At 34.3% G+C, this 20603-nt stretch overlaps 1 protein-coding gene across 1 annotated transcript in view; it reads left to right on the plus strand.

Moving 5' to 3' along the window:
- Positions 1–3803, plus strand: part of CNBD1 (cyclic nucleotide binding domain containing 1) — a 489467-nt gene extending 485664 nt beyond the window's left edge. Inside the window, exon 13 of the mRNA XM_047073787.1 lies at positions 3687–3803. Coding sequence (XP_046929743.1) covers positions 3687–3803 — 117 coding nt within the window. The remainder of the gene's footprint in view (positions 1–3686) is intronic.
- The last annotated feature ends 16800 nt before the right edge of the window (positions 3804–20603 follow it).

Here is a 20603-nt window from a genome sequence, read left to right on the forward strand (position 1 = left end):
AGTCCTTCTGAGAATGATTGCCTGGTGAGCCAAGTTCTGTCATCAAAACCCGACAGGCAGTTCACACTGGAATATGTGTTTAAGGGTGTGGGAATATGCAGACAGAGTTTGTCCTTTGTGTTTAACTTGGCAGTCTTTTTTCCTCACTGCTTCTTGCATTGTTTTATAGCAATGACATCTTCTTACATGATTCGCATGACTAGGTATTTAATAGAGAAACCTGCTGGTTTTCATAAGATTTGGGAAGACGAGGATGGATAGGAGGCTGTTATAAGTTTGTCTATTTTCAAACCAAGCAATAAATTTAAAAAGCTCTATTTCCAATGTGAATCACAAATGAAGATGTGCTGAAATGTGTTCAAATTAATTTTCTAGTGCAATGGGAAAAAAAAAAACAAGCACTGTAATATCAGCTTCTGCATTTTCTTTTTTAGCTCCCCAGAATTTTTCTTTTTAATTTACTGTCCACTAAACTCACTAATTCCAATTCCTTTCTTACCTTTGTCACTAAATACGGTCATGTTACCCAGATAAAGAAAAATACTGTAAGACAGAATCAGTTTCTGATACATGCTACAACACAGATGAAGCTTGAAGACATGCTAATTGAAATAAACTAGACACAAACGGATATCAATATTGTCTGATTCCATTTATATAAGGTGCCTGGAACAGTAAAATTTTGCCTTAGATTGTCTTAGAGATAGAAGGTAGGATAGTGGTTACCTGGGGCTTGAGGGTAAGCAGAATGGAAAGTTATTGCTTAATGGTTGCAGAGTTTCAGTTTGAGATGATAAAAAACTTTTGAGGATGGATACTGGTGATAGTTATACAACAGTGTGAATGTACTTAATGCCACTGAAATGTACACTTAAGAGGGTAAAATGGTAAATATTATGCCAGCTCCCCCACGTTACCCACTGAGATGGAACACTTCAGAGAGAATAGCCGTGTGGTGCACCAGGAAAGGGTAGACCATAGTGTCACAAGTGTAGTGTCACAAGGGTAGTCTCACAAGTGTCAGCATCAGCCAGTGGGCTTAAAGCACAGCATGCCATTTGTGACCATGCCGAGAGATCAGATGTTCTTCAAAGGCTTAAATTTGTTAGACCCACAACATGTACACTATTCTGAATAGAACGGAAGTGATATCTGAGAATGACAAAATCCAATTTCCCATAAGTCCAGAGTGTTGGAGTTTTAGATTAAATCTAACTTAGAAAAATTAAAGAATTGTTACTTTTTTCTACTCTATGGTAGAGTAAATTTTAGGACCGTTGAATGAGTTTACTTTTTTTTCCTGAAAAAAAAGAAAAGATGTTTTTAAATGTATGCTCTATCTTATCATCAGTGGTGTCTAACAGTATTTTGAGAAATAGGTTTATTTTATTTGGAAATAGGAGCCATAAAATTTATAAAATACCATTTTAAGTTAATAGCCTGCAAAGTCATAATTATGTTTAGTGCAAAAATGCAGTAACTTTCTATTTAAAAGGTGTTCTTAATTTGGTTTTATTTTCTTTTGTCCTGTGAATTGTCTTTTACCTAGCTTTATTCGTCATCCTGGTTTTCATTTCATTTTTTATTGTAAGTGACACAAACATAAAGCATTTTGACACTGATTTCCATTAAAATATTATATCTCTTGGTATCTGCTTCTAGCAATAAAGATTTCTGTGATTTATATTCTCCATATTATATATTTCTCTGACATTCTGCTATGCTTTTAGTCAATGCTCTTCTTTCTTTTTTAGTTTTCAGTCATTATTATCAGATCATAAGGTTGTGAGGTTTTTTTTAACTATTTACATAAATGGGATAATGCTATATTTAGTACTCTTATTTTTGTAGTAACATAAAAGGAAGACTGAATTGGATTCAATCTGGGCTTTACCACTTTTGAGCTTTTTGACTCACAGGTTACTTAACATCTCCAAACCTTAATTTGGGATGTCTCAACCTATGAAACACTGTTTCTCTATGTTCCATATGTTCAGATCTCAATGAAACAATTCATAGGGTATCATATATTTCTTATTTTTATTATAAATCTATATATTAGTGCAGCTTGTTACCTTCAGTGTTAATGGAAATTTAATAGAAATGTATCCTGAACAATTTGGATTATGACTTTTAATTATCCATTTACTGCCCTGAGATTAATTCTCTGTTTCTAATTAGTATTGTTTCAATTACCCAAATTTTATGAAAAAAAAATAATGACTTTAATATGTAATTTTTTTCTTTGTACCAATTGAATGGAAAATAATCATAAGATGTTAAGTGGGAAAAAAGTTTCTTAGTCTTTCACAAGAAGAAATGTGGTATAAAAATTAAATTAATATGCTGCACACAATAATATTAGCATCTGAGCTAAAAACAAACAAAAAAACAAACAAAACGATATGCTACAACAGTAGGTACCATATTTAATTTCTGAAGCCTGATATCATTTCAGCTTAACTATATGATCTTTCAAATTAAATTAATGTCAACTTGAATGTTATAGATTGCATAGTTGCTTTATGGATATTTGTTTATTAGTTATAAAATATTTGTGTTCCAAGAATTAAATCTAATTTTATCATTATATATATTTAAGCAATATGTTATGTAATTAATCACATCAGCCCTGGAAGTCAACTAGAATTCTTTATTAAAAATTGCCTTAGTGTCCTTATCTAAAAACCAACCAAACATTCCCTATCTTTCAGGATCTTTGTGAGAGTTAAATGAGACATAGTAGGCAACACATACTCATTCCCTTTACTTATTTATAAATATCACTCCCTATGGCTTTTATTTCATTGTTGTTTTTATAAGTAAAGTCAATATAAACAAAACCAAATGTAGAATTAGCTGTTTTTAAAATATTAATGCTGTGCTCCAGATTATGCTAAATTTTGGCATGGTACAAATGACCCACAAGCCCTCGCTGACTTCCAGCAACAAAGGTTCATTTCTTACCTACTTGCCCAGCATAGGTTGACTGCATGTTTGCATTTTGCTAGGACTCAGTGTTGCTCTCACATGGAACAAAAAAAGGGACCATGTAGGAAACGCTCAATGGCTCCTGAAGCTTCTTCTTGGGAATGGCACACCTGTCTTCTCTCACTGTATTGAGCAAAGCAAGTTACACAGCCACTTCTGGCATCAGAGAAGTCTAAGCCTCTTCTAAGGAGGAACATTCCAGAGAGTTACTCAAGAAGAGATCTTAAAGAGAGGCATAAAATATTTATATGATAATATAAGCTATTCCAATTATTAGAAGAATTTATTATCTTGGCAAATGAAAATAAACAGGAATATCATTTCTTGCTATCTGCCTTATAGCAGTAATGGGAAGATAAACTAAATGACATATACATACAATTTAGGGATCTCAGAAAAAAAGTTTTATAAATTAAAAGTTATAATTTCTCCTCAAATATTTTATTCTAACTTAAAAAATAGCTCCATTAAGAAATAATTAATAGATATGAATGTTGAGTTATATTTAATAAAAAATTGTGCATAAATTATATTTTTACAGATTTGCTTTGGTAAAATTCTATCTTTAAAGTTTTTTTTTTTTGAAAGCTATTTTTTTGTTGTTTTCCTATGGAATTCATACTATTCATTCTACTATAAGTTTCAAAGTTTAGGGATGATAAGATTAATTACTTTTAATAATCTTTTCTTTCTAGGATAAAACAATGAAAAACTCCTTGTATTATAATGGAATTATTCCAGGCTTTGGAAAATGGGACCATTGCTGGACCAGCATTCCTAGGAATCTCAAGGATACTCTAATCAGTTATTAAAAATGTCAACTTATAAGAAATTGGGAATTTCAACATGGATTATTAATTGTTTTTGTTATTCACTTGGAATCACTATAATGGTCTACCCAATTACCTTACAATTCTATTTCTTCCCGAAGACAAATTTATTACTAATTAATCCATATAAATTCCTACTAATATATTTATTTTGGACAACTGAATTTCCTTTTTACTTTTTTTATTTATTTTTTGCTCTTTTCTCTTTATTGAGGTCCTGTATCATAAAAGGAGATAAAAATATCTTCTGTAACAATTTTTTAGAGGACCAAAAATTTTAAAATAAAATTTCAGACATCTAAGTCCTAATTAGCATATTTAAATTATATACCATGCTTTGGCTCATTAAATTAAGTGTAAAAGTGAAACAAAAATGGTAAGCTTATTATTGCTTTTCAAAAACTATGAAATAATGGTTTTATTGCCGTCTTAAACTTGTTTGCAAAACACAGCCTATTTTCTATGCATTTTATAGTATATGTAAGATGGCTTAGTCCATTTGGGCTTTTATACCAAAATGCTACAGACTGGATGGCTTATAAACAAGAGAAATTTATTTCTCACAGTTCTGGTTGATGGGAAGTCCAAGATCTAGATCCAATATGGTCATGTTCTGGTGAGGATCCTTTATCTGTCCATAGCCCTCATCTTCTTCTGTGCCCACATGGTGGAACCAGCTAGGAAGCTTTCTAGGATCTCTTGTATAAGAGCACAAATCCCATTCACAAAGGCTCCACTATCATGACTTAGGCATCCCCTAAAGGCCACACTTCCTAATACCATCACATTATGCATTAGGATTTCAACATATGAATTTTGGAAGAACACATACATTCAAACCACAATATAAGGAAACAGAATTTCTATGCAAAATATTTACAAATTCACAAAGGCAAACTTGCACATGATTCTAAAATAGGCTATTTAAAAATTTATAGCTGTATAACTTCTCAATCATTATTATCATGATTTTTATTAATTTTTAACTCTAGTATAATTAACATGCAATGTTATATTAGTTTCAGGTAAACAATATAGTGATTCAACAAATCTATACATTACTCAATGCTCATCATGAAAAATGTACTCTTAATCCCCTTCACCTATTTCACCCATTCCCTCCTCCCACCACCTCTCTGGTAACCATCAGTTTGTTCCCTATAGTTAAAAGTGTGTTTTTTCATTTGGCTCTTTTTTTGTTTGTTCATTTGTTTTGTTTCTTAAATTCCACATATGAATGAAAATATATAGTGTTTGTTTTTCCCTGACTGACTTATTTCACTTAGTATTATACCCTCCACATCCATCCATGTTACTGCAAAGGACAAGGTTTCATTATTTTTTAGGGCTGAGTCATATTCCATTGTGTGTGTGTGTGTATGTGTGTGTGTGTGTATTGATAATAACATCTCTTTCCATTCATCTAATGATGGACACTTTGATTGGTTCCATATTTTGACTATAGTAAATAATGCTATAGTCATTTACATAGGAGTAAAAATAGGGGTGCATTTACCTTTTAGATTGTGTTTTCATATTCTTTGGGTATATTCAGTAGGAGAATTACTAGATCATAACATAATTATATTTTTATTTTTTGAGGAGCCTCCATACTGTTCCACAGTGGATTTACCAGTTTGCATTCCCAACTACAGTGCATGATGTTTCTTTGTTCTCCATATCCTCACCAACATTTGTTTCTTGTGTCTTTGATTTTAGTCATTCTGACAGCTTTGAGGTGATATATCATTGTCATTTTAATTTGCATTTCTCTGATGATTAGTATGTTGACCATTTTTTCATGTTTCTGTTGGTCTTCTGAAAGGTCTTCTTTGGAGAAATGTCTGTTTATATCAGACTTGATTGGATTATTTGCTTTTTGGTGTTGAGTTGTATAAGTTCTTTATATATTTCAGATACTAACTACTTATAAAATATATCATTTACAAATATTTTCTCCCATTCAGTAGGTTGTCTTTTAGTTTTATTCATTGTTTCCTTCATTGTACAGAAACCTTTTATTTTTATATAGTCCCAACAATTTATTTTTGGTTTTGTTTCCCTTAAAAGACATATCTCAAAAAACATTGCTACAGGGGCACCTGGGTGGCTCGGTTGGTTATGCATCTGAATTATGATTTGGGGTCAGGTAAGGATCTCAATGTTCATGAGATTGAACACTGCATTGGGCTCTGTGCTAACAGCATGGAGCCTTCTTGGGATTCTCTCTCCCTTTCTCTCCCTGCCCCTCCCCTGCTCGCATTCTTCTCTCTCTCTCTCAAAATAATTAAATAAACTTTTAAAAAACTAATAAAAAAATTTAAATGTTGCTACAGTTGATTTCAAATATTGCCTATACTTCTAGGATTTTTATGGTTTCAGTTCTCACATTAAAGACTTTAATCCATTTCAAGTTCATTTTTGTGTATGATGTAAGAAAATGGTCCAGTTTCATTCATTTGCACATAGCCAGTTTTCTCAACATCATTTGTTGAAAACACTGTATTTTTCCCACTGATATTTTTCCTTTCTTTGTCAAAGATTAATAGTCCATAAAATCATGGATTTATTTCTCTGTTTTGTTCTATTGATCTATATTTCTGTTTTTGTGTGAGTACCATACTGTTTTTGATTACGATAACTTTGTAGTATATCTAGAAACGTGGGATACCTCCAGTTTTGTTCTTCTTCAAGATGCCTTTGGCTATTCAGGTCTTTTGTGATTCCATACAAATTTTTGGATTCTTTGTTCTAGTTCTGTGAAAAATGATGTTGGTATTTTGATAGTGATTGCATTAAATCTGTATATTGCTTTGGGTAGTATGGGCATTTTAACAATATTTGTTCTTCAAATATATGAGTATGGAATATCTTTCCATTTGTTTGTGGCATCTTCAATTTCTTTCATCAATGTTTTTCGTTTTCAGAGTACAGGTCTTTCACCTTCTTGGTTAAGTTTATTTCTAGGTATTTTATTCTTTTTGGTGCAATTGTAAATGGGACTGTTTTCTTAATTTCTCTTCCTGCTACTTCATTATTAGTGTATGAAAATGCAATGGATTTCTGCATACTGATTTTGTACCCTGCGACTTTACTGAATTCATTCATCAGTTCTAGCTGTTTTTGGTGCAGTTGTTAGGATTTTCTATATTTTATCATGTCACCTGAAAATAGTGAGAGTTTTACTTATTCCTTACCAATCTGTATGCCGTTTATTTATTTTTCTTGTCTGATTGCTGTGGCTAGGACTTCCAGCCAACTCTTATGTTGAATAAAAGTGGTAAGAGTGGACATTTTTGTCTTGTTTCTGATCTTAAAGAAAACACTTTCAGGTTCTCACCATTGAGTATGATGTTAGCTGTGGATTTTTCATATAAGGCTTTTATTATGTTGAAGTATGTTCCCTGTAAACCTACTTTGCTGAGGGTTTTTATCATGAATGGATGTACATTGTCAAATGTCAAATGTACTTTATCAATTGCATCTATTGATATTATCACATTGTTTGTATCCTTTCTCTTGTTGATGTGATGTATCATGTTGATAGATTTGTGAATATTGAACCACTCTTGCATCCCAAGAATAAATCCTGCTTAATCGTAGTGTATGATTTGTTAAATACATTGTTGGATTCAGTTTGCTAATATTGGGTTGAGGACTTCTGCATCTATGTTGATCAGAGGTATTAGCCTATAGTTCTCTTGTTTTTGTTTTTGTTTTGTAGTGCCTTTATCTGGTTTATTATCAGGTAATGCTGGCGTCATGGAATGAATTTAGGGGCTTATCATCCTCTTCTATTTTTAAAATAGTTTTAGAAGAATAGTATGAACTATTTTTTTAATGTTTGGAGGAATTCACATGTGAAGCCACCTGATCTTGACTTTTTGTTTGTTGGGAGTTTTTTGATTACTGATTCAATATCTTTGCTAGTAATCAGTCTGTTCAAATTTTTTATTTCTTCCTGCTTCAGTTTGGTAAGTTATATATTTCTAGGAATTTATCCATTTCATTTAGGTTGCCCAGTTGTTGACATATTCTCTTATAATCCTCTATATTTCTGAGGTGTCAATTTTTATTTATTTCTTTTCTTCATTTCTGATTTTTAGTACCCCAGACTTTTGATGAGTCTGGCCAAAGGTTTGTCAATTTTATTGATCTTTTCAAGGACGAACTACTGGTTTCATTGATCTGTGCTATTGTTTTGTTTTGTTCCTTTCTGTGCATTTTTTTTCTTTTTACTTTCTATTTTGTTTATTTCTATTCTAATCTTTATTATTTCCTTCCTTCCTTCCTTTGGTTTTGGGTTCTGTTTGTACTTGTTTTTGTTTTTTTGTTTTTTGTTTTTTATTTTTTGTTTTTTTTTTTTTAGCTCCTGTAGGTGTAACATTTGATTATTTATTTGAGATTATTCTTACATCTTGAGGTAAGCCTGTATGGCTATAATCTTCCCTCTTAGAACAGTTTTTACTGCATCCCAAAGATTCTGAACCATTGTATTTTCATTTTCAGTTGTTTCCATATATTGTTTGATTTCCTCTTTGATTTCTTGGTTGAGTCATTCATTATGTAGTAACATGTTATTGAACACCATGTATTTGTGGTCTTTTTTTTGTGGTTGATTTCTAGTTTCACAAAAGATACATGGTATGACTTTGATCTTTATGAATTTGTTTTGTGCACTAATATGTGATCTATTCTGGAGAATGTTCCAAGTGCATTTGAAAAGAATGTGTATTCTTGTTTTAGGATGGAATGTTCTGATTATATCTATTAGATCCATCTGTCATTCAAAGCCACTGTTTCCTAGTTGATTTTCTGTTTGGATGAACTATCCGTTGATGGAAGCGGGGTGTTAAAGTCCCCTACTACTATGCTATTACTATCAATTTATGCCTTATGTTTATTTTTTAAGTGTTTTTATTTATTTTTGAGAATTAGAGAGGGAGAGAAAGGGAGAGTACAAGTTGGGGAGGGGCAAAGAGAGAGGGGGACAGAGGATCCAAAGTGGGCTCTGCACTGACAGCAAGGACCCAATGTGGGGCTCCAAGTCATGATCTGTGAGATCATGACCTGAGTGGAAGTCGGAAGCTCAACTAACTGAGCCAGGTAGGTGCCCCTTTATGTTTGTTAATAGCTGCTTTTTATAGTTGTTGCTTCCATGTGGGTGCATAAATACTGGCCATTGTTATGTCTTCCTGTTGGATTGTCCCTTTATGATTGTATAGTGTCCTTCTTTGTCTCTTGTTACAGTGTTTGCTTTAAAGCCTATTTTGTCTGATATAAGTATCTCTACCTTGGCTTTCTTCTCACTTCTGTTTGCAAGATATTTTCCATCCCTTTACTTTCATTCTGCAAGTGTCTTTAGGTCTGCATGAGTCTCTTCTAGGCAGAATATAGGTGGTACTTGCTTTTTAATCCATTCTGTCATGCCATGTCTTTTGATTGGACCATTTAGCCCATTTACATTCAAAGTAATTATTGGTAGGTATGTACTTATTGCCATTTTGTTACTTGTTTTATGGCTATTGTTGAAGTTCTTCTCTGTTCCTTTCTTCTCTCGCTTTCTTATGTTGAGGTTTGCTGGATTTCCTTAGTGATATGCTTGGATTCCTTTTATTTTTTGCATGTCTATTACCAGTTTTTGATTTGTGGTTATGATTATGTTCATATACAACGTGTTATGCATAGAAGAGTCTATATTAACTTGGTGGTCACTTAAATTTGAACTCATTCCAAAAGCACTAAATTGGAGTACCCAGATGGCTCAGTTGGTTAAGCATCTGACTCTTGGTTTCAGCTCAGGACATGATCTCATGGTTTCATGGGTTTGAGGCTCTGCATCAAGCTCTGTGCTGGCAGCACAGAGCCAGTTTGGGATTTTCTGTCTTCCTCTCTCTCTCTGCCCCTCCCCCACTCATGCTGTCTCTGTCTCTTTCTAAATAAATAAATAAATTAACTTTAAAAAATAAATAAATATAAGCACTAAATTTTTACTCCTCTCTCCATCATATTTTTGCTATATAGTGTTATACTTTACAACCTTTATTTGTGAATCCCTCAACTGATACATATACATAGATATAATAGATAGATAGATAGATAGATAGATAGATAGATAGAGATCCTTCCTTTCCACTTAAGAATCCCCATTCCTGTAAGATTGGTTTAGTGGTGATGGATTCCTTTAACTTTTGTTTATCTGGGAAACTCTTTATCTCTCCTTCTATTCTTAACGATAGCCTTGCTGATTATTCTTGATTTCAAGGTTTTTTTCTTTTAACACATTGAATAATGTAACATGCCATTCCCTTCAGGCATGCAAAATTTCTGCTTTGAAATCAACAGATAGCCTATGGGGTTTCCTTGTATGTAACTGTTTTCTTTTCCCTTGCTGCTTTTAAAATTCTCTTTATCACTGTGTTTTGCCATCTCAATCACTATGTGTCTTGGTGTTGAATTCCTTGGATTGATTTTGTTGGGTGCTCTCTCTGCCTCCTAGATCTGGATTTCTATTTCCTTCCCTACATTAAGGCTGTTTTCAGCTATTATTTCTTCAAATAAGTTTTCTGCCCCCTTTTTTCTCTCTTCTTCTTCTAGGATTCTTATAATGTGAATGTTGTTACACTTGATGGTGCTGAGTTCACTTAATCTATTCTAATTTTTCATTAATCTTTTTTCTTTCTCCTGTTCAGTTTGATTGTTTTCCATTACTCTGTCCTCTAAGTCACTGATCCATTCTTTTGCTTCCTGTAGTCTACTATTTTTTCTATCTAGTGTATTTTTTAATTTCAGTTATTGAGTTCTTCATCTCTGGTTCTTTTTTATGTTTTCTAGCTTGCATTGAGGGTCTCACTGAGGTCCTTCACTCTTTTCTCAAGTCCAGTGAATGTCTTTATGACTATTACTTTAAATTCTCTATCAGGCATACTTATAGCTCTTTTGCTGTGATTTTGTCCTATTCTTTCATTTGGAACATTTCCTCTGTCTCCTCATTTTGTCTAATTCTTTGTGCCTATTTCCATATGTTAGGAAAATCAGCTATGTCCCCTACTCTTGAAAAGTAGTGGTCTTATTAAGAAGAGGTCCTGCAGTGCACTAAAGTGCAATGTCCCTTGTTCACCAAAACCTGGCACTTCAGGAGTGTCTCCTTTGTGTGTTGCATGCTGCCCTACTGCTGTGGCTGAATCATGTTTGCCCTCAGTACAAGCCTCTATAATGGCTTTCTCTGCCAGTTGTAGGCAAGGTTTGGTCTCTGTGTTATTAATGGGCCAGTCTGTGGCTGCCTTGGGCTTGAGTTGGGTCAGATAAGGCATTTGCTAGAGCTTTGGTTGCAGGCAACTGTAGGGCACCCTCCCTGTGTTGTCCCCTGAGAGACTTTCACTGATGGATGGGGTCTGCAAACAGACCATTTGTCTGTCCCCAGCCCACTCTGGGGATATAGTTGGATTGGTGTATATGGTTATCTTCCCCATTTCCTGGGGCAGAAGTCACTTTAGAATGGCACTAGCCCCTTTGGGGCTGCTTGCACAATGCCATGCTTGTGGCACTGCTTTGGATGGATTCCTGCTGAGGGCAGGTTGGAGGGGGTGGATCTGCAGGAGAATTCAAAGGCTCGATGGGCTGTTAGCAACCTAGGTGGAGTATTCCTGTTGTGCTTATTCCCACAGGTATCTGTGTAACTGGGCTGGGTTCAGGGGAAGGAAATGACATCCACCAGCCTTTTTGTTCTTTAAGAAGTCTCCAAAAGATCCCTGCCCCTCTAGTATATTTTCTGAGATTAGTAAATAAATCTCCTTCCCTTTTACCATTGGCATTTTTCAAACTGCTGCTTTCATGCTGTATCTCAGCAGGGACGTTTGTTATGCCATCTCTTCAAGGGAAGGCCCTCAACTTCATATTGCCCTCCTACTCTGCCAGAGCCTAGCTGCTGATTTTTAGTTTCACGTGTTAAACCCCACTTATTGTCTGACAAAGTTAAGTCCCTGAGGTTTTCAAAGCCAGATATTATAAGGATTCTCATTCTAGTGTAGTTCCCCTGTGCGTAGGGTGTCCAGTTTGGGGTATGCTCCTCTCCCTTTTTAGTGCCCATGGTGTTCCTCCCTCCCACAGACTGTCTAGAGCATCAGCTTTGTTCCCAACCACGTCTCCACCCTTCTTACTATTTTCTGTGGACTCTTCTCTACATTATGCTGTGGAGAGTCTGTTCTCCAGTCTTCAGGTTGTTTTCTGGGTTATTTACACTGATGTGGGTGTTATCTAATTGTATCCATGGGTAGAGGTGAGTTTGGATCTTCCCACTCTGCCATCTTCCCCAGGTTATCTTAACCACTTTGGTATATTTTCTGAAATGCCATTGGTCCTTCTGATTCCTATAACATCTTCTATAGAGGAGCCTAGAAGTAATCATGTGACATCTCCCATTGCTTAACCATTTAATGCTCAAACTTATTTTCTCTGATATTTTATTTATGCTTCACAGTAATAATTTATTCATACAGTATAGAAAACTTCTAATTTAAGCAGAAATGATGATAGAGGTGAAACAGTCTGTTCAAAATATCAGTAGATGAGGCACCTGGGTGGCTCAGTCAGTTAAGGGTCTAACTTTGGCTCAGATCATGATCTAGCAGTTTGTGAGTTTAAGCCCCCTCATCGGGCCCTCTGCTGCCAGCATGGAGCCCACTTTGGATCATCTGCCTCCCTCTCTTTCTGTCCACCCCCCCCCACACACACACTCGCACTCTCTCTCTCTCAAAAATAAATAAAAAATTAAAAAATAGATATCAGTAGAAATATAAAAACCTCAGTTGGTTCCTCACCCCTAGATAGAGGCAAGTGATTGATGGATTCAGTGTGGATTTTGAAAGTGACTTTCATGCTATGCTGACTTATCTAATAGAACATTTTATTTTAACATTTTTTAAATGTTTATTTACTTTTGATAGAGAGACAGAGTGTGAGTGAGGGAGGGGCATAGAGAGAAGGAGACCCAGAATCCAAAGCAAGCTCCAGGCTCTGAGTTGTCAGCACAGAGCCTAACCCAGGGCTCGAAGTTACAAACTGTGAGATTATGACCTGAGCCAAAGTCAGATGCTTAACCTACTGAGCCACCCAGGTACCCCTAATAGAACATTTTAAAACGCCACTTTGATGATTCCAAATATTTCAGATTCAGAACGGTTTCAAATGTTTCCAAAATTTGGAACCCAGAGGGCACAGCAGAGGGAATATAGTTAATGATATTATAATAGTATTGTATGGTGATATATAGTAACTATACTTGGGGTGAGCATAGCATAATGTATAGAGAAGTTGAATCACTATATTGTAGACCTGAAACTAATGTAACATTATGTGTCAACTATACTCAAATAAAAAAAAAATTAACCACAAAATTTGCCACCCAAGCAAACTGTTAATTTGATCCACTTATTATAAATTGCATTACCAAAGTTTCATAAGCAGTGCAAACAAAATATTAGTGGCTATAACTTCAAAAAATTTATAATTATTATAATACATAAATCATTCAAAAAACATTTTGCATGTTGAATACTTACCAGGCACTGAACCAAGCACAGGAGATTAAAAGATAGTTAAAATACAGACCCTCCTCTTGGGGCTAATCCAGGTTTAGAGAAAAATATATAAGTAAAATAAATGCAAACATAAATATATGCTGTGTTTGATGGTTGATGATGTCATCCAGAAAACAGTGATCAAACTATTAAATTTCTCAGAGGAAGTTTCATATATTTAGAGATAAGAGTTGAGTTCTTAAGAAAAAATAAACATTTTTTTTCCAAGGCGATCTAAGGAAAAAAGACTTTCCAGACAAAGTGGATGAATGGCATTGTAGTAGCCTGAAAGGGCAAAGCACAATATGTATTCCTGGATCTATAATTACTTAGGTATTCCTAAACCTGAGGGCATTCGTAAGTGTAAACAAATGTCAGAAAATGATGTGGTAAGTGAGGTCAAGACTAGCTTCATGTGTGTGCTATGTAGTTGCAAAGGGCCTCGTGCTTTGAAAACTCTGTACCAGGTTTAGTGTTTTCATTGCCATCTTGAAATCCTTAATAATTTATAAACAAGAGGCCCCACGTTTTCATTTTTCACTGAGCTTACAAATTATGTGTCTGTTTCTTAATAAAATCTATATTAGGACCAAACATATATGCCATACTGAGGGTTTGGGTTTTTTGTCCTTGAGGCCTGCAGGTCATGGAATAGTTTTAATGTAGGGAAATAATTCCATAATATTTTTATTTTAGGAAGATCACAACAGTGGAGAAATTAGAAGCAAGAACATAATAAAAGAATAATAGCTATAGCCCAAGTGAGATATGACAAGTGCTTGAACTAAGTACTTCTTGTGCAGTTGGATAAAAAGATACAAATTCAGAGATATTCAAAACAAAAAAATGAAAGGACTTGGGCCAGTTACAAAGAGAGAGGAAGCAAGAGGAATCTACTGTTTCTACCAAATTGCCTTCATAGATTTTAACCATTTAACAACCTGTGATGGAAAAGTCTAATTAGTTTTCATGTCCTTACCTCTTCTAATGACATAAGCATTAACTCTTATCTCCATCTTTAATTATCCTCCCACATGTAACTTTGATAAAGGATACTGCATACTGTGTCATTGTGGAAGACGTATCTATTCTGAATCTTGCAGGAACTCGAACTTGTTCTAGTTGCAGATTTTATTTATGTATTTATTTATTTATTTATTGTTTATTTATTTATTTTGAGAGAGAATGGAGGAGGAGGGACAGAGAGAAAGGGAAAGATATTTTGGTGGATTTATTAGATAGTGATCAGTTACGAAAGTCTTTACCATACTACTACAACTACTACTAATAATAATTAACATAAACAAGAACTTATGAGCCTTCAAATAGAGTAACTCACCTAATTTTCTCAACCATATGAAGTAGGTTTCATTATTATTTTCGACAGGGAGGTTAGTCTTCAGTAAACGTCAATAAGTGTTCTTTTGTGTTTGTCAATGTGTTTTTTATGAGAAGTGTAAGGAAAAGTCCAAGCCATATCTACTTTGTTAAGTCTTCAGTATGTGCCTAAATAAAAGTAAGGCAAAGTTTCTGACTGTATCATGTGATTTCATTCATTATTTGTAGAAAAGAAATTATCCTAGCGGTTACTGGAAGAGGTTTCTGATTGTCCTCCACAATCCTCAAAGTTTGGACTTGTGTTTGAACCGAGAATACCATAAACAATGAAAGCTTTTAGTAGCATTCTACTGCTCTTCTGTTTTAATTTTTTTTATAATGTGCTGCTTCATACCTTCCCTTTATAAATAATGCAAACTTGGGTACAGTTCTTTTAAATCTTTCATGCTTATAAAACCATGAAAATATATCAGATCATGTACAAATTGCTATCTGAAGGTGCTTTTCAAGCTCTTGTCTTATAAATGAAATAAGATACAGGAGTTGATACCTGTTCACATAAGTGGAGATTATTGACAGTATGAGGTGAATTACCATGAAATCATAGAATTATAAGATAATAGATCTATAAGGGCCTTGAAAAATCTTCTGTTCAAGCTGCATTCCTTTAGGCAGGTAAACATCTGAAATACTTTGTGAAAATATTCTTCTAGCCACTTTCTGAATATCTTCAAGCAGAAAAACTCCAAAACTGACCACACTAACTCATTGAACGATTGTTGGTTAAAAAAGGAGAAAAAAAAACTTATGTGCAATCAAATTGACCATAATTTTTATTAAAAGACTATTTTGTTTTCCTTTAGACTAAGGAAACAAGTCTTTTCATGTTCCTTCTTAGGACCTCATTATTATCTTTTGATCATTTTGTTACTTGTCACTGTTTCCTTATAAGTTTTTTGGTAATTTTTTAAATGGAATAGCCAAACTTGAAATTTTTACTAGTCAAGTTTTCTTTTTGTAGAATAATGCCACACAGTAATGTTTCTCAACCATGTGCATTATGGTGATTTTAAGCAAAACTTAATTGAATTTTGCTATTTTCTAATATATTGCCTCCAAATTTTGTGTAACCTTAGTGTACCCAATATATTAACCATAATTTTATAATCTCTTACTCAGAGATCAGGGGACTATCTTTTCTTTGGCCAGACTTTAATTAATTATTTTCCTTTCACAAACAGTCAATAATAATAAAATAATTTTGTCATTTTCTTTTTCTTAACATGAATTTTTTTTTCAATATGTAATCATTCTTCTCTTTTTCTGGTGTTTATTTGCACTTATTCTTTGGAGTTTTTCATGATTAAATACTTGTTCTCTCTTTCAGTCCCATGAAATTTGTTCATGGCAACTTACATATATTCATTGAATTTTTCAGTTTAAGAATCTTGTCCTTCATGGAAATCTTTGCAAATAGGATATTTTTATGCACTCTGTGACAGGAGACTGTGTATTCATTGACATAAAAAAAAGTAGATACGACATGAGGTAGGTAAAATTTTATCATTTCCTCCAAAATATGATTGCAGAAAAAAGACCTTAATTTGTGTCTGTTCTATGGTTTTGTGTTTATTTTGTAACTATTTCTGATATGTGAATTTGATGATTATTAAATATTTACACAGATGAAATTGTAGTGCTCTTTTGAACTTAAAAGAGATTGAAATGCCTTCATGGAGAACCTTTGAAGTACATTATCAAATCTTTAACCTAGGCAGGAAGTAAATTGATACTCAGTTTTCAGCAACATATTGAAGTAGGCAATCAAAATTGGGGGGCCTTAAAGATGTACTTTGAAGTTTAAGTAGATTACTGGAAGCAAATAAAGATCAGAATATCTCTGTCCATCTTAAAACAACGTGCATATAAGCTGGACTTCAGAAATGCTACTCTGAATATCTGCCTCTTAAGTTTTAGTTCAGTGTCTTAAATCTTCCCTTTTTCAGTTATATGTTCCTTTAATGTTTTCTTATTTTCCATGTCTGTTTTTATCCCTGACATGGTCTTCTACCTCAACATTCCTGGCTTGACACAGTAAAAGCAAGAGCTCTGTCTCCTTACGTTCTCCTCTTCAGACAGGCCCAAGAGGGCAATGTTCTAGGAATTAAGTGACATAGTTAGGAGCCTCTCAAGATCCTGGTGTAGTTCTGGGGGGTAAAATTACTGCTTAATATGGGTTACATGGAAAGCAGCATATGTAGGCTATTTTACTAAACAGTAAACAGAAACAGCACGATGTTGAACAAATATGGGCCTCCTATTAGGTAGAGTTCAAATGCTCTCAAGATAAACAGACCCCAGTCATAATAAAAGAGTTATTTTTACCAAAACAGAAAGTTATAAAAAAAAAACCCAGAAAGTTATTTGTCTATTTATCTTTATGAATTGTGTATTTTAACTGTTGTTAATATGCCCATCTGTGGGTTTATTGGAGCATAATATTGAAATGGTTGGAATCAGCACTTGGAAAACAATGTAAAAAGGAAATGGTGTTACTAAAAATGATATCACTCAAATAGACAGCATTCTAATTCTTACCGCTTGAATTCCATATCATTCTTACCTTATTTTACATTTTCTTTCTTTTTGTTTGTCCCCTTCCAATTGACTTTGACAAGTTCCTATTGAATATTTCCACAGTTATTATGCAGACATCCAAAGTTCAATGTATTGAAAACTAAGTGTAAAATTTTCTTCTGAAAATTATCTCTTCATCCTGTGTTTTATAGTTCAGCTAATGACATCATCATTACCCATTCAAATGTATTCTCTTGAAAGAAGTTACCCTCTTGTTGTTTTTCTTCTTCTTAATTTAAAATTCTTGGAAAAAAGCACTGTCAAATATACATCAGGTATACCTGGGGTCAATCAAATGTGGCCAAGACACATACTACAAAAATTTTAAATAGGGAGAGAGATACTGACTGATGTTCTGGAAGTTGGGAATGGTATGAGGATGATAAATCAATTGATGTCATCTACTGCTGGAGTCCTAATAAAAAAAGGTAATTTTACCAAGACAAGGAAGGCAGAAAGAAAAGTAGGTCTAAGGGAAAGAAAGATGGTGAATTTAGTCTGGGATAACCTGGGGACTAGGGAGTTGAATTAGTGAAAACCCTATAAAGTACATGAACTACACTGGGCAAGAAGCTTATAAAAATCCAGTGGGAGAATGGTAGAGATACAATTATGCCTCAAGAACAATGAGAATCCAAAATAAATGGCATAAGGACTCTCCATACCTATATTCAACTTCTTTTTCCTTTTATATGAAAATCATTCTGGGAAAATTTTCTTTGGCAGAATGTATTTTTCTAAATGGCCATCAACATAGATCCCACCCTGCATGTTTTCTCTATAATGTAAAATTAAGAGTGCCTGGGTGGCTCAGTTGGTTAAGCGTCCGACTTCAGCTCAGGTCATGATATCGCGGTTCCTGAGTTGGAGCCCCGCGTCAGGCTCTGTGCTGACAGCTCGGAGCCTGGATCCTGCTTCGGATCCTGTGTCTCCCTCTCTCTCTGCCCCTCCCCTGCTCATGCTCTGTCTCTCTGTGTGTCACAATTAAATAAAACATTTAAAAAAATTATAATGTAAAATTAAAACCCTCCCATCAGTATGTAATGTCTATGTATGTAACATAGTTCTGGGGGGTAGACATTACATACTGATGGGAGGGTTTTAATTTTACATAGACATTACATACTGATGGGAGGGTTTTAATTTTACATTATAATGTAATGTATGTATGTAATGTATGTATGTAATGTATAATGTAATGTATATATGTATGTATGTAATGTATAATGTAATGTAATGTATGTATGTAATGTATAATGTAATGTAATGTATAATGTAATGTATGTATGTAATGTATGTATGTAATCTATGTATGTAACATAGTTCTGGGGGGTAGACATTACATACTGATGGGAGGGTTTTAATTTTACATAGACATTACATACTGATGGGAGGGTTTTAATTTTACATTATAATGTAATGGAATATGGAATATGGATGTCCCTTTGCAACTGCTCTGGCTGAAAGAATGAAACTAAAATGATACAACATTATTAGACAGTGTAGGTCAAAAGTGGTGAAGACTTTCATGTGACACTTTCTTGCTTTTTCAAAATGTGTACCTTGGGAACTCTGAGCCAAATATAAAAAGTCTGTCAAGCTTGAGAGATTTGCCATTTTGGATACAGACCCAAAGAAGCCCAGCTTTTCAAATCTTCTCAGAGCAGATTCCTGACATGTGCATAACAAACCTTTAAGATAAACTCTGCAGTGGCCTACATGTAACTCTAACTCAAGAGATCCTGAGGCATTCTATATATACCTGTATATTAGCATTTTATGAATAAAGTTCATGAACAAAGTTCACTTCCTTAGAATTACCACTTTCTCCTTCCTGTGTAGCAGCCCATTACCCTTTAGTTATAGATCTGTTGAACCGCGAGACTGTCTTCATTCTTTTCCTATCGGGACAAGTACAGAGGTCGTGAGAGTGCCTTAGAATTTGAACAATACCAAGTTCCCCTCTGACAGACATAGGGAATTTCTGGAAATGCAGTTCTTTAAAAAAAAAAAAAGGTTATTTATTTATTTATTTATTTATTTTGAGAGAGACAGAGTGAGCGGGAGAGGGACAGAGAGAGAGAGAAAGAGGGAGAGAGAATCCCAAGCAGGCTCTCCACTGTCAGCGCAGAGCCTGATGTGAGTCTCAAACTCATGAACCATGAGATTATGAGCTGAGCCAAAATCAAGAGTCGGACTCTTAACTGACTGAGCCACCCAGGTGCCCCTGGAAATGCAGTTCTTACTTAGCTATTGAATTAATTTCATTTCAAGGAATTCACTACATAATATGTAAGGTCAGAAATTGTATACTGATGCATATTTTGGATTTTGTTTCTCTTCTGGCTTTAAGCAACAGGCCTATAAGTTCTATCTATCCTCTAATATTCTAGTTTAAAAATAGATTGCTTTATGCTACCTTACAGCAATGGATAATAAGATAGTTAAATATGAAATAGAGCTCATTTTTCATAGAGGGCTGCTCCTGATTATCAGAAGGGAGGTGCAAAACGGGATGCTAAGCTAGAATATAGAGAACAGAAGACATCCTCAGTTGCCCTGACTCTTCCAACATAGACACGTTTACATTTCTAATGTAGCAAAATTTCTTACTGGCAAACGCACCTGTCACAACTCAGCAAATGTGTTATTTTTAACTTTCATGGGTCCCCAGTCATGGATCCCCAATTATAGACATAAAATGACCTCTCAACAAAGGTATATACCCACCCATCCTGCTCTCTTCTGTCTTCTTTCAGATCCTTTGTATCTATTCTGTAGCATTCCTTCAACAGCCACACAAAGTAGCCAATTCTCATAAAATTGCAACCCCAGTGGCGGGTCAGTATCAAACACCAAATATTAAAAAATGTCCATTTTGCCAACTACTTTACTTGCCTAGCATGAAATACAATTTTTGCAGTCCAAGAAAATAATAATAAATATTTATAACAATAAGCCAGCTACTGACTGCAGACTTGGTGCTGTGTAATATAAAGATATAAAACGAGCTAATTTAGTTTACCTTACATCATGGGACATGGGGACAAAATTATGCCAATTTACAAAGAAAGGAACTTTGGTTTATCCAAGACTACAGTGACTAACCATACAGGTTTACCCAGGATTATGAAGTTTCTTAGGACATGGGACTCTTTCAGTACTAAAATTGAGAACTTCCCAGGCAACCTGGGATTGTTTGTTACTATATCAGTACTTAAAGCAAAGT

The sequence above is a fragment of the Lynx rufus genome, unplaced genomic scaffold (assembly GCF_022079265.1).
Source record: "Lynx rufus isolate CCGP_SWC_20201006 ecotype Redwood Valley unplaced genomic scaffold, mLynRuf1.p SCAF_12, whole genome shotgun sequence".
NCBI lineage: Eukaryota > Metazoa > Chordata > Mammalia > Carnivora > Felidae > Lynx > Lynx rufus.